Source organism: Rhipicephalus sanguineus, chromosome 1 (genome assembly GCF_013339695.2).
Source record: "Rhipicephalus sanguineus isolate Rsan-2018 chromosome 1, BIME_Rsan_1.4, whole genome shotgun sequence".
NCBI classification, from domain to species: Eukaryota; Metazoa; Arthropoda; class Arachnida; order Ixodida; family Ixodidae; genus Rhipicephalus; species Rhipicephalus sanguineus.
The window spans coordinates 93653131-93666889 of NC_051176.1; the positions used below are offsets into that span (position 1 = coordinate 93653131).

The 13759-nt window shown below is 48.0% G+C and overlaps 1 protein-coding gene across 1 annotated transcript; it reads right to left on the minus strand.

Annotated features, from left to right (window-relative positions):
- Positions 1–764: 764 nt before the first annotated feature.
- Positions 765–11391, minus strand: LOC119394174 (uncharacterized). Its single transcript, XM_049415291.1, has 3 exons — positions 11144–11391; positions 9037–9299; positions 765–1554 (listed from the first exon to the last, which is right to left on the minus strand). Exons 1-3 carry the CDS (start codon positions 11211–11213, stop codon positions 949–951), a joined length of 939 nt encoding a protein of 312 aa, XP_049271248.1. The 5' UTR covers positions 11214–11391; the 3' UTR covers positions 765–948.
- Positions 11392–13759: the final 2368 nt, after the last annotated feature.

Below are 13759 nucleotides of genomic sequence, written 5' to 3' on the forward strand. Positions count from 1 at the left end.
TTTCTGAAGGGGATTCGAAAAACATACTGATCATGATTTTCACAGTGACTAAAATCTGGACGACGATTTCGAAATTTAGAGTTTTCGTTCCACGCGGATGTTTCAACTCACAATGACCGCATGGTGTGCCTCAAGAAAACGAATGCGTAAGACTAGTCCCGTCTCTGCAGCTGATCCAAATCAATTGCAATAGGCGAGAAAAAAATGTGAGTACTCTTTAGAAAAATCACAAAACTTCATTCAGTGTGAAGCTGCGGGCCGTTAACGAAAGGTCAGTGGGCCGCATGCGGCCCGCGGGCCGCGTGTTTGAGACCCCTGATCTAGATAGTCCTGATTGTTATCGGACCTTTAGTGAAATATACGGCTTAAAGACAACTGATACGCGTAATACCAGCTATAACGGACGGCCTCCTGTATTTATATACTATCTGGCCAAAAAGCCTGTTTTAAGAGAAAGCTCGAATACAGAGAAATTTCCTGGTCGCAAAAAATATATCCGTCGTTAAGGAGAGTGCTAAAGATATGCCGGTAAATTAAAGCCTTGACATAAGTTCACCATTGTTAACAAGGTCATACATATCTGATTTCTGGACTCTTTTTTATTTTTATTAGAGTCAACAGAAAGAATTCTGTTAAGATCTACTAAGAGCATTCGTCGGTCACTGCCATCCAGTTCTTTTCGCTTCGCCGTATTCTTGAATGCAAGTTTTTTAAACTGGTGTCTACTAGGTTAAAACCCAAAAGGTACACGTAATATCATTCAAAACAGTGATAGCAACAGTTTATTTTGCTGTAAATAAAAACAATTTTAACACCAATGCTATAATATGCTGAGTGTCACTGTAGTTGTATCTAGCAGGGCCAGCGAGCCAAGTATATTCGCACAAATCGTACGGAAAGAATCACTCGCAAGGGATTCCCTCGTTAAGACTCGTTCGCTCCCATAGTTCATTCGGCCGTCAGCAGCGCACACGGCCACTTTTTCCTCATAGGCGTTCCCTTGGCGCAATGGTGAGCATCGGCAAAGGCGGTTGAGTGCATCAGTGGGCCATTGCAGGCATCCCTGCCGAACGTCTCACCACACTGCAGGAAGCACCAGGTGAAGAAGAACAGCCTGTCGCCGCGCATGTCCGGCGCGTTCTCTATGTACTCGGGCTCACGGTTCGCCCGCGCCGCGCGGTACGCCCTCCAGATTGCCTCGACAGAGGCAAATCTGAACATCTGCTCCCATTCGAGCAAGCTGAGAGAGCTCGCGTTCTTTTTCCGGCTTAAGAGGCACGAGATCTCGTTAGTAAGCTTGACTTCGGTGGCCCCGGTCCAAGAGCCGTTGGCGAAGAACAGCTCGGCGAGACTGGCGCCGACGACGGAACCGAGGGCACCGTACTTGGCGCTCAGAGGAGCGTCGGACTCGTACACGGGAAACGCGAGCGCGTACGGCATCAGCGAGAAGTCCAGCTCCTCCCTGTACACGCGGGCAAGAAGAGGCGCCGTCTTCTCGACCCCTGAAACCATCTTGACAGCGTACGGCCACGGACTGACGTCCTCCGGCGCCACCTAGGAGTGCGTCAAATCGAGGACACTTTGGTTAGGACAGCGATCTAGGCGAGTTGATACAAGCTTATAGCGTGAATGAGAGTGCTTTAAACGTTTCACGTATGAAGTTCCTGAGGAATAAAGTGTTACAGCAGCGTTATGCACGCTTGAGGCGAGTGTGCGCCGCAATACATGCGCCACCGAGATGCTTGCAACGCGTGGATGCACCTTACCCAGCCGCAAAGATAATCAACATCAAGTAGCCCAGCTATTTATCTGCCACCTAGGATCTGTTATAGGATGATATCGGGCCGAGTCCTGTGCCACACGTGTACGAATAAGTTCAGTAATATTGTTGCTGCTCACTCACCAGTATTTTTGTATTAGGGTGCTTTATGCTTTGTTATTGAGATATCACTGAGCCATGACGTGTCGAAGCACTGAGCACTCGGAGCTTCAAGTCTCAAGTGCTTCGGGCAACTGCAAAAAAATTACACCATCTCCCACTAAAGGGAACCATGAGGAGATGCGAAGCAGCATTGGGGGTGCACACCAAGTTTTCGTTTACGCTCACTCGGCGTTTCCGTTAGTGTGTATGGTTTGTATTTAGTGTTTGTGTTATCATTTACTTAGCGAGCCCTGCGCTGCTGCTGCTCCGCGACGATCTCGGCAGAGGTTGGAGTGTTGCTGCAACTGGCGCCGACGTTGACGTTACAACTCATCTGAACGGGAGCGAAGCGAGAATGACGCCGACGTTGACATTAAACTCATCCTAACGGGAACGACGCGAGAATGACGGAAGCCGACCGAGCGCACGCGCTTATACACATGAAATGGGGGAGGGAGAGGAGAGAGTGGGTTACAGGATCTATTTGGCTGCGGCGCAGCTGCATCACGTGGGAGGAGCGGCTGCGCCGCGGCTGCAGCGCGGGGGAGCAGAGTAGAGAAGGCGACCGAACACCTGCGTAAAGGAGGAGAGTTGGAGAGAGAGTAGGCGCATGTGCAGTGGAGCGCGGACGTCACCGGATCAAGCTCGCTCATAAGATGCTTGGCATCTAAAAGGTGTCAACCTGCCTGCCAGTAAACGCTTCGGGAAAAAAATCTGGCCGAATTCACGCAGACGTCATCGCGCTAAGTCGCTTTCTTGTATTCCTGATTTACAGACACAGAGGGAGTAAGAACACCAAATTTTAATTCGTGATGGAAGGAGAAAAGCCCGGAGAATGTTTCGGCCAATTTGCGAGTTCTGCAACGTGCTTAGCTACAAATTATGTAACGATAGGAGGGCATTCCTTACGAGCTGTACTTGTTACTATATGAAATACTTGCAGAAGTCAACGTTTAGATGAAAATTACCGTTTCAGGCAACGAATGTTCGATAATGAAAAGCTTAATCTAACTCAGTGAAAAGCTAAACATAAATTTACCAACAGTGATTCCTTCCGGCGATTAAAGAAATGCGACCCTACAAAATATATAGCAATCATGGTCAGTACGTCAGCAGCGGAAAATCGTGTTTGGTGTATCCTTGAAAACGTCGCTCGTTAACGCTGTTAGGATTGTTACCATCATGACAATTATCGCTAATTGTATTCCACGTCTTCTTTGTTAATTCGCAGCTTTCGTTGATGTCCGTGGCGGCAGCATTATATCGGGGCCCCAAATGGAGAAGCAAAACTTTTGTTTTGGGGATTTCAGTACCCCAAAATAAACCATCATGTATAGAGTGTTAAGGTTCGCCTTTACGCGGCAGGGTTATGGATTTAAAACCGACGCCAAACACGAAGAAGAGTCAGCGCGGAGTCATCCTTGCCAAAGCGAGAATGTTCACGCGTCCACCTTGGCGGCCAGATCGGCGGCACTTGCACGGACTTGTTCCTGTCATGCAGCTCGCCCTCAAGCAAGGGTTGAGTGTGCGGAGTAGGCCCCGCGCAATGCGCTCGAAAGACACAAGCATACGACACGCGCGCCTGACTTGTATCTTCACACTCGCGCAATTCGGCCGCCAAGATGAGCACGTCAACATTCCCACCTCTATTGGCGAGTATGTTCTGAGCTTCGTCTTGGAAGCTGTCAAACTTTAGCTCCTTGGAGTGCACCGCTCACCCATTGCGATGTACAGGTACCAAATGTCTGCTCGTTTTCCGTCACCTTGTCTTCTCTTGCGAGACCCTCTCCGGTTATATACCTGGCCCAAACTCAGCGCAACAATAGTCAAATACCAAGGCCTCCGCTGAAAGATCACTTACAGCACAGACGTAACTGAAGTGTCCCTTAACACTGAAGTGCGAAACCAAATCAGCTTAGACTGATAAAGTGATTTAAAGAACTCTACTGCTGTTAATTACTTCCTCATAAGATCATTATTGGAAGAGAACATGGAGTTCAGATTCGCATTTTTGAATTTGGCGCCGAAACTTCTGATCCTCAATGTCAATGTGCCGTCATGGATTTCAAAACCTTTTTTTTTTCGTATTTCAGCCACATTGCCTCAATAAATTTCCCTGCAACGGGCGAGGTTATGTTTCTGGCTCCCATAGAATGCAATGCAATTCATTCACGATAAATGATTATATAGACCCTCGTAGACGCCGTCAGAATCTATGATGGCACTGCGAATCAGTGCAGGATCTTCAAGAAGGCGTCGCCACGTCTATTTCCTTTTTTCGAAATATTCTCGCTTACCAAGTGTCTTCTCGTGAGAAGAGCCGATCTGTTGGCATTCTGAACGGCCAATTTACTGATACGACAAAAATGGTTATCCTCCTCAAAGTCTCTTTAAACACTACTGAATGAACTAACATCAGTAATGAGTACCTGAGCGAAGCCTCGGCTCACAGCCTCCAGCGAGTTGAGCAGCAAGGGCGACATGTCCGTGAAGGCGCGGAACGTGCGGCTGAGATGGGCGTCGGTCGAACTTTCTAAGTAGCGAAGCACAGCGCCCGTTCCGTTGTTGTACGACGGCACATTGAAGTCCTTAAAGTCCCGCGACCGGTGTATCTGTTCTCGAAACTTCTCGCTCACTCCCTTCACGACACGAGCCACGTCTTCTAGCGTCGCCGGCGTCACCACTTCTTGCACGTACTCCGCGTTGAAAGCGAACCCCATGGTGGTCTGGACGAGATCGAAGCAGGCCGCCTGTTGCGCGACTTCGGCGGCTTTGCGAGAACCACCACTCACGATGCGCGCGACGACATCTTGGTTGGCCACAAAGGACATGATCTGCACCATCATCCATCCTAGCGACAGCGCGAACCCCTCGTCGCCCAACAAGGAAGGCAGCTGAAAAACCTGCCGGACAAAGTCGGGCTTCCTGATCGTAACCCTTACATCGGGGTCCTCGCTAATGGCGAATATCTCGGCCAGGGCGGCCCTCCACGTGTCACGGCTTACGTGCGAGGCGTTCTGCTCGACGAGCGTCTGCCACACGGTGCTGCCGTCTAGCTCCAGCTCTGGCGCGTCCGCGTGCCAGAAAGGCTCGCGTAGCGCGAGCACGGTCTCGTTCTCGAGGCGCGCCTGCATGTCGTACTGCACGAGCGTGGCTCCCGGTCCACCGTAGCGGTCTCGCAGCTCGTTGAACATAATCTCATGAACCGTTTGCTCGTAAGCCTTCTCCCGGATCAGCACAATATCGCGGTACCGGTCTGTCGGCTCGATCACGTAGCGTCGCTCGCTCATCTTGTGCACTCGGATCAGGAAAGCCACGCCCCAGTTTCTGGTCAAAGATAGTAGCGTCAAAAGAGGATTCGCCGTGGCGCCGCGCAGGGGCCACATCAGCCCAACAAGCCGCAGGGCACTTCTCACGTCATCGACCTGCGTGTTTAACAGTTCCACTTGCTTAAGCTCAACTCTGGCGATTTTTCGAGGTGAGTGAATCTCACTGAAATTTGGTGGGTGCGTTGCCCTGCGCACTTGCATCATTTGTGCCAAGCAACAGGCTTGAGAAATGCGCAGATTTCTTACGAATCAATCTTATTGTAGAAGCGTTGCGATACGGGTCAGTTGGATAGACGTTCATAATAGCAGAGCAAAACCACACGGGACAAAGGAGAAGAAAGCACAGGACGAGCACTGACCTTCAACTGAACCATTTTTGTTTGAAGGACAGAAAACAAAGAGCAACAACAAATAATAATCGTGGCGATTTCACGTCCCAAATCAGCATATGATTATGAGGTACGTCGTAGTGGAGGGCTCCGGGAATTTTGACCGTTCTTTAACGTGCAGCTAAATATAAGTACACAGGCCTTCAGCACTTCGCCTCCATCGAAATGCGGCCGCCGAGGCCGGGATTCGATCCCGCGACCTTCGAGTCAGCAGTCGAGCACCATAACCGCTACACCACCACGGGTAAATAGCAATAAATTAACAAGAAAAATCAGCAGCAGTTATATTCGTTGTTGTTGTTGTTGTTGTTGTTGTTGTTGTTGTTGTTGTTGTTGTTGTTGTTGTTGTTGTTGTTGTTGTTGTTGTTGTTGTTGTTGTTGTCTTTTCTGTCGCTCTGATAAAAATTGCTCAGATGAGGGTCAGTGCTCGTCCTGTGTTTTCTCCTTTGTCCCGCCTTCGCTTGCACTGTTATTAAGAATTTTGTTGATTACCTCAGACCACCCGCATTGTTCCCCACAATTATTGACTACACCGTGCATGACGTATATATATTTACAGGCACTCAACGCATGCTGAGAATGATTACCAGAGGCCAGCGAAAGCACCCGGCGGCGTCAGCAACTACTATGTTTGGGAAACGCAGTGTTCGACGCAAAACGTCGGTGTCGCTAGAAATTACGTTTTGTGTGGACAGTGAACTGATGGGCATAAAGTAATATCACATGTTGACTGCATCTACCGAAGTCATGCAGGACGCAGTACAGTTGAAACTCGGTTTAGCGAAGTGATGGGGTGCTCAAATGACTTCGTTTATGGGGAAGTTCGTAAAATAGAGGAAAGGATTTTTCGGTCTATCGATATCTAAGATTGTAACGTAGCGTCACCCGAAATCTACCGCCGCATTTTATTTGCCACTAATACACGCCAGCGCGTGCGAAAAGTCCGCGAGGGCAGCCTGAACATGACACATATTCCTCCCATGTCCGGGCGATACAGGCGAGGTAAATGGTCATGTGCAGCCATGACAAGCTGCCGATAGGCAAAGACAGGGAGAACGAATGCAGTTAATGTGCGAGTAGGCAGAACAAGAAAGGAGACGATCAGCGCCATCTGTCGTATAAGCCATTAAATAACGAAGGCAACCACAGTGATCATGTGGAGTATTTCCAGGGACTACAAACCAGTACCGCCCAAAGCCAGTTGATATGTAAAAGCGCTACCGACTTCGGTGTGTAGCCTCGTCAAAATAGAACAATGCGGTGACTAGGGTTCCTAGATGTTTTAATGCGGTAGCGTTACAGCGCGCGTCCGAAGAAAAGCAGTTTGTGTAAAAATTAGAAAGAAATCACTGCATTTTTGCTCATCTGTTTCCGGGAAAACTTCGTTCAGTCGAGTTCAGTACCATGAAACCCTCGTTAATTCGAGTTGATGACAACATTGAACCCTATAGGCATAGGCGTGCGCTGTGTCCCCCATCAGGGGGGGCGGGGCAAAGGTTCATCGCAGCGCCCCCAGCCTACTAAGTCAATGTATGGGGCAGATTTTGCGCCCCCCCCTCCTATCTAGGTGACTAGAAGGGTCATGTACGGGGCAGATTTAGCGCCCCCTCCTCTTAGGTGATTAGGGGGGCGGTTGCCCCCCCCCCCCTGTGCGCACGCCTATGCCTATAGGTACTTGCAGGGGAATGGAAATTTCTTCGTTAAATTGGGTAATTCGTGAAATCGGGTTTCATTAGACGAGGTTTAGCTGTAATGGGGAAATCAAACACGAATAAAAAAATTACAAAGTAGAACAGCTTCCGCAAGCAATAACTCGAGAGCGCAATCTCGCATCGGTAATTATGCAGTTGCAAAGGCTGTTTGGGCCCCACACTAAGTGAGCAAGGCAAAATAACGCCCACATCAAAGCTGCCGGCCAAAAAAAAAAAAAAGCAAACCAACCTGTTTTGTTAGCCCTAACTTGTTCGTATTTCAATTGTTCATGCCTGTACTGTACAGTCCTGGCCGGTCTCATACGCAGTTTGAGCCATGTCAATCGCGTTCGGCCGTGGAAGGACTAGCACAGCCGCCCAGTTCGCGCGTCTGCTGCCAGCGAATCTGACCAGAAGCGTGGCCGAATAAAACTGCGCTTATAGTTCCGTATTGGTCGAATGGACTTAAAGTCAACCTTTCTTCATTTATTACAGTGCAAGGAAAAAAAGATTAAAGCAGCCACACGGTGCAATGTCAACATGCGTAAGTTCCCGTCCTCGAAGGCTGGTTCTGCCGAAACTTTCATAAATGAAAGATTATACATGATTTTACGCTAATTTATTATTCAACTTCCGAGATGTATCGTTTGCCTCTTATCCCAAGCTTGCAACAAGCGGTGACCCCTTCGATGGGGACGCGCAAACAACCACCTCGTTTCGTTACACCTACCGAGTCGGTACTGAGATCACCGATACCGCGAGAAAATTACGTGGTCTAGAAAATGAACGATATTACTCTACGTGGAAAGTGGTAATCTTCGTTTATTTTATCAAGCATATCAACTGGGTGCACTAAACAACGAAGAAGGATACACAAACAGGTGTAAGAGCGCATACTATAAAAGGTCATGCGCTAGCTGTTTTCAGTGTGCGGTCGCTCATACCAGCGCGACAAAAAGAAGCGATGGGGCTCACGCGTGCGGAAAATATCCTTGTTTTGCTACGTTCTGGCATAACTCAATGTCACTGAGGCGCGAGTCCCATATCAAGCCAATGACGAGCTGTTGGTGTACCTGCCAATGTATAAACAAATGCCACGACTGTACGGTTCTATGATACAGAGCCGAGAGTGGCCACAAATCGATATCGCCTATACCATTTCTTCTCCTTCACCGTTTTCGTTCTCTGCACTGGCAGGGCCAGCATGCTTAGCGCGCATTCCAAGCTTGTGCATCAATGTGCGGTCGCTCACACCAGCTCAACTAAGAGAAGCGATGGGGCTACATCTCACGAAGCAACCAAGCTACATCCAACCGAGCAGTACTCCTGCATCTCACGGAGGAGTACTGCTCGGTTGGGTTTGGCTTTTCGAATGTCCTTAGCATTCCTACTACCCCACGAGTGCGCGTGACGAAAGCGTCTCGGAAACAAAGAAACGTCATTACCTTGTCATGGTAAAAAATGCGCAGGAGTTGGGCTTCGAACATTCTTTTTTTTTTCTTGCTATGAACGGCTATATCCAAAAACGCCAGATTTCATGCATGTCAGAGATTCTTATAACGGACAGTAACATACTTAAGTCATTTTTCAAGGCGAACATTCCACAAGTGATATCTCTACTGGTGATGGCTAGCGCTGCAAGTGAGTGACTAAGTGATCGAGTAAGTGAGTGAATAAGTGCGAACGAGCGAGCGTTTGTACGGCACCTTTGTGTACTTCGACGCCGTGTCGGCGCAGGCCGTGTACGCCATAGCGGCCCGTTCCCGGGGAGTCTGGAAGTGAGCCGGTACAATGAGGCGCCGCGCCAGCTGCGAGACTCGCGTAGCGAACGTGGTGAGCATGCCCTCTCGTACGCTGTCCCGGCGCTGGCGCAGCCAGCCGCCACACACGTGCTGGTAGTAGTCGTTGCACGGCTCCACCGCCGTCTGGACACTGAACTTCACCACGTCAGCGTACAAGTTGCACGTGGCTGTAAGACGCGACAGAAAAGTGCCTATGCAGTCAGTCTACTGAGAATGTTGGGCTTTCAGACCGGGTAGCTGATGGTGCTCCGAAAAAAAACCCTTACGCTACAACTGTTCCCAAAGAGTAGATGTTAGTAAAATCGTTATGTCAGACATACAAATAGCCAAGGCAACCCATCAACTGCAAAAAAACATCTGCTAAAGAAAAACCTTGGGATTTCGGCCTTATATGAATCTGTAAATATTAAGCCCATAAAATTTTATTACCTGTTTTGGAGCTGTCACAATTACTCGTTCAGAGATTAGGATCGCAATATCCGTATCATATTGCGTATATTGAGCGATAGATTCCGTGAATTATTTGGAGGGCCCGTACGTGTTATACGTATAATTGACGCAACCGTGTCAAGATCCGTAGTAGCCACACATTAGGTGCTTCCACTTAGCCCCTCAAGCAGGCCAGCAGCGGCAGCATTACATCTGCCATAACATATACATTTGACAAGTTTAACAGCTTTTGCGTACACGTGACTCAATGTATTTCATACACGTCGGAGCGCAAAATTGCAGCTGAAGAGCAAACTAAGCCTTTCTAGGCATCACAGCCTAATCCTTGGTATCGAGGACGTGAATTTGTGTGAGGTCAGACACTTTAATAGTGCTTGTTTTGTTTTTATTTGTCTTTTTTTCTTGCATAGTTCATATTCATTCTCTACAAAGCAGCAAAGCTTCCAGAAAAGTGCAACGTTGAATCTAGTTCAGCAGAAGCTTGCAAGGTGGAGGAAGACTGATAAAAAGGACAAACTTAAGTAATCCACCCGTTTGTAACGCGAAGATGCAACGATAATTCGTGCTGAATTCTCAGAAACAAAGCTTGCCAGTTTATTTGTTTTCCTTTTCGTGAACCTTGAATCCTGCAATCTGACGAAACGCAATGCTCTAATATTTTATAGTCATTCATATTCGTAGTCTTTATTTGAAGTGTGGTAGTTATGAGATGAAGGGAGGTGAGAGTAGGCGAAAAAACAACTTGCCACCGGTCAGAATCACAGTCGAAACATTTCGCTGCGAGGGTCTCAACTCCGACATAGTTGTGGTCGCAGGCAGCGTATACGAGGGTTTATTTGCCTGCTGAATGCTCCTATTGTCGACGTACTGCGTGACGGCAGCGAAAAAAAAACACATTAGCCACCATGGCCACGAGTGGCGCTGGCCAACACTCCCAGGGTTACTCATGCCGCAGTAATCAAGAAAATAGAAAGTTAATGCGGGAATGGTAGCAGCCGCAGCACCGGACGGTCAATGCGGAGCTTGAGGGGTAGGTTCCCAATGGCGGCAAGTTGCGTTATTGTGCACGGGCATTTCCCTTTATCTCGTAATTAATACGCATCAACTAAAAAGTCTGGTGTTGTCCGTAACAGGGGCCTATATATGTTCGGCAGGCCCGTAGCCAGGAATTTTTTTCGGGGGGGGGGGGGGGGGCACTTGGTGAAAACCTTTACTATCTGAGAAAAACACCTATTTTTATTATTTATTTTTGGTAAAAACACGTACTTCACCCAAAATTTCGGGGAAGGGGGGGGGCGGGACCCTAGCCCCCCCCCCCCCCCTCCCTGGCTACGGGCCTGATGTTCGGTAACCCTAATTTCGACGGAACGGTCTTAACCTCTTCGCGGAGTGATCTTGGTTAGGAAGAACTGTAAACAAACGTGTGTTCCGGAATTAGCAGTAAATTTTGATCCCGAATGTCTCACACTCTTCCGCTGATAACCATCATTAGTGAATGTTTCCTAGCGCATTCCACAGTCCAGAAACAAACAGGTCATCGGCCAGAACAGGGGGCTCTCACCAGTGTCGCAGCCCTTGATTTTCGCTGGCTTAGGCCTGGCGATCGCCAGGATTGCCACGAAGAGAAGCATGCAGCCAACCAGGGTGATGGCGCAGCTGACGGTTCCGCCCACGGTGTAGCCCTCGCGGCGCCACTTGCGACGCAACTCCAAGAGGCGTGACCTGGCGTTGGCGCTGACAGCGCCCACAGCGCTCGTCGCCTGGGACCGCTGCGCACACCGACGGCTGTGAGGCTCTGCTTCTTATGCTGAACGCTGGCCGCAAACACGAAGTTTTGCGCAAGACATTGGTGTCTGAATTCGAGCTCTTTTGTTGATCATATTCGATGATCGGCAACACAGGAAAACGACAGACGAGGACAACATGTGCGTACTCTTCTGTCATTGCGCTGTTTGTCATTACATGCCGGCTCTTCTGTTATTGGCTGTTTGTGCCTTCGCTGCCGTACGGGTGATTAACTACCAGCAGAATGCTGGGAAGGAAGTGCATGATGCAAGATCCGAAGAAAAAGTGCGAAATTTGTGAAGCAAACGGCTTTGTCTAACAGCCTTTTTCGGTCCCTACACATCACTTGCGATGCTGGAACGCGCTAGAGCTTGCGAAAGAACGTGCTTCTTTTTTCAAACCTCCTGCCCTCCCCTCAAACCTCTTAAAGCAGTTTAAAAATCTCTGACAAACACGAACGACGTCTGTCTGTGCGTGTTTGCAAGCACGCCATCAAGACGACGCCAATCACACTTCTGAAACAAGTGATTGCGGAGAAGAATTGTTGACCAACCAAAGAAGCTGACATTAAATCCGATAGAAAGTCAATTTGAATCGTATGGCCTTGTTTGAGATGGAGTTATACACGAAGAAGACTTGTTGGATAGGACGTAACTATTATCGATTTACATGCACGACGCTTTCTCTTTATAGCTTGCATGATTTGTAGAATATAATGCAGTTCATGGCTAAATTTTTCTATGCTTAAACTTACGGCGCGAGGTGGCATCGGTTCGTCAGAATCGCAAGCGATGTATGCAGAGAATCGATGTCAGCGGAGAAAAGAGGCTGGTTGGAAACAGGAGCTATCGGAAGGCTTGCTTGTTTGCGTGCTTGTACCTTGATTCTTGGTTCCTACCCGCTACGGGGGATTGGTCATTAAACCGACGGTTAATATAAGGGGGGAAACTTAGAATTGAGCCGAAGGATTAGGAAATAATTGGTCGTCTAGGGCACACAGAAAAAATTGAAGAATTATTAGTTTATACAGCCATAAAGATAAGAACAGTGCAGTATTATGGAAAACAATCAACTAGTGGGAGAAACAGCAAATGAGATTATATATTTTTTTCTTTCTTTGTTGGCTCCAGCCTCAGTTGAGTTCACGACAGTCAGTCCTGGGTGAAATTCTGGGTCATCCGATATAGGGAGCGTATTGTGAGATTCAGAGAGGAGAAATCCTCATCAATATTAAGAAGGAAATTCAAACAGCGCAAGAGAACGCAGGTAAAAGGAAGAACAAATGGGCACAACGCAGGCGCTGACTCTCAACTCAAATTTTTATTGAAAACGCAACGTAAGCACGCATTATCATGGGGACCAATTTGTTCCCATGATAATGTGTTCTTATTTGTGTTGTTCCCATGATAATGTCTCCTTGTTTATGTTTGGTTTTCAATAAAAAATTTTAGTTGAGAGTTAGCGCTTGTATTGTGCCCATTTGTTCTTCCTTTTGTTCGCGTTTTCTTTTCTTTCTTTTTTTTGCGCAGGCTGAATTTTCACCATGTATCTGTACCAACTAGCCAAAATGTTTTCTCTTGCCATCACTATCAACGCACTTGCAGATAAACCTAACTTCAGCTGAGCATTGCCCTAACACTCATTTCCTTCTTATCATTTTGGTTGCCTACCTAGCCCCCAGTATAGGGCACGAAACCAGATGCTTGTTCTGTTAAACCTACCTGCCTTTAATTCCTCTCACCTTTCTCTCTTTCTTTCACCATCCAATAGAGTACGAATGACGTGGAGAGGAAGTATCATATTTTAGAAAAAAGCAGGACGAAACTGTTCAAACCATCTCCTCCTAATTTTTTCCGTCATGACATAAACGTTTTTCAGGCGATACTGCGGGTGATTGACACAAACTTGCGCAAACTCAAGTTCTTAATACAACCTTCAGAAGCCGCTATGACAGCAAGTTCGACATCGGGACTTCTGCGTCCGCTCATCCACGCACTCGACAACCGTCGCAAAAATTCCACTCACTGTTTTCACAGCAGCGGCCGTTCTATAGACCGCAGCGTTTGTCTCCCGACCCAGACTAGCAATTTTTAGAGTGACAAGTTATTCTCGTGTGCGAAACACTAATGCAAATCGCGAAGCGTCCCCGATACCGGTACCACTCAGGCGCGCCATATATATTCTCATACTGAACTGCCGCGGGTATTCCCCGCTGTTCAGCAAGTGTCCAAACGCTTCACGTGGCGTCGCTATGAGGTTTATTTCATTTATATTCAATTCCCATGCAGGTTTAGGCAGGTTGTTTCTAGGTTGCTTCTAGGTCATTGCTAGGCTTTAACTAAGTGAGGCTAGGTTGTTCCTACGCTGATTCTCAGCGCATAGAGGTTCGAGT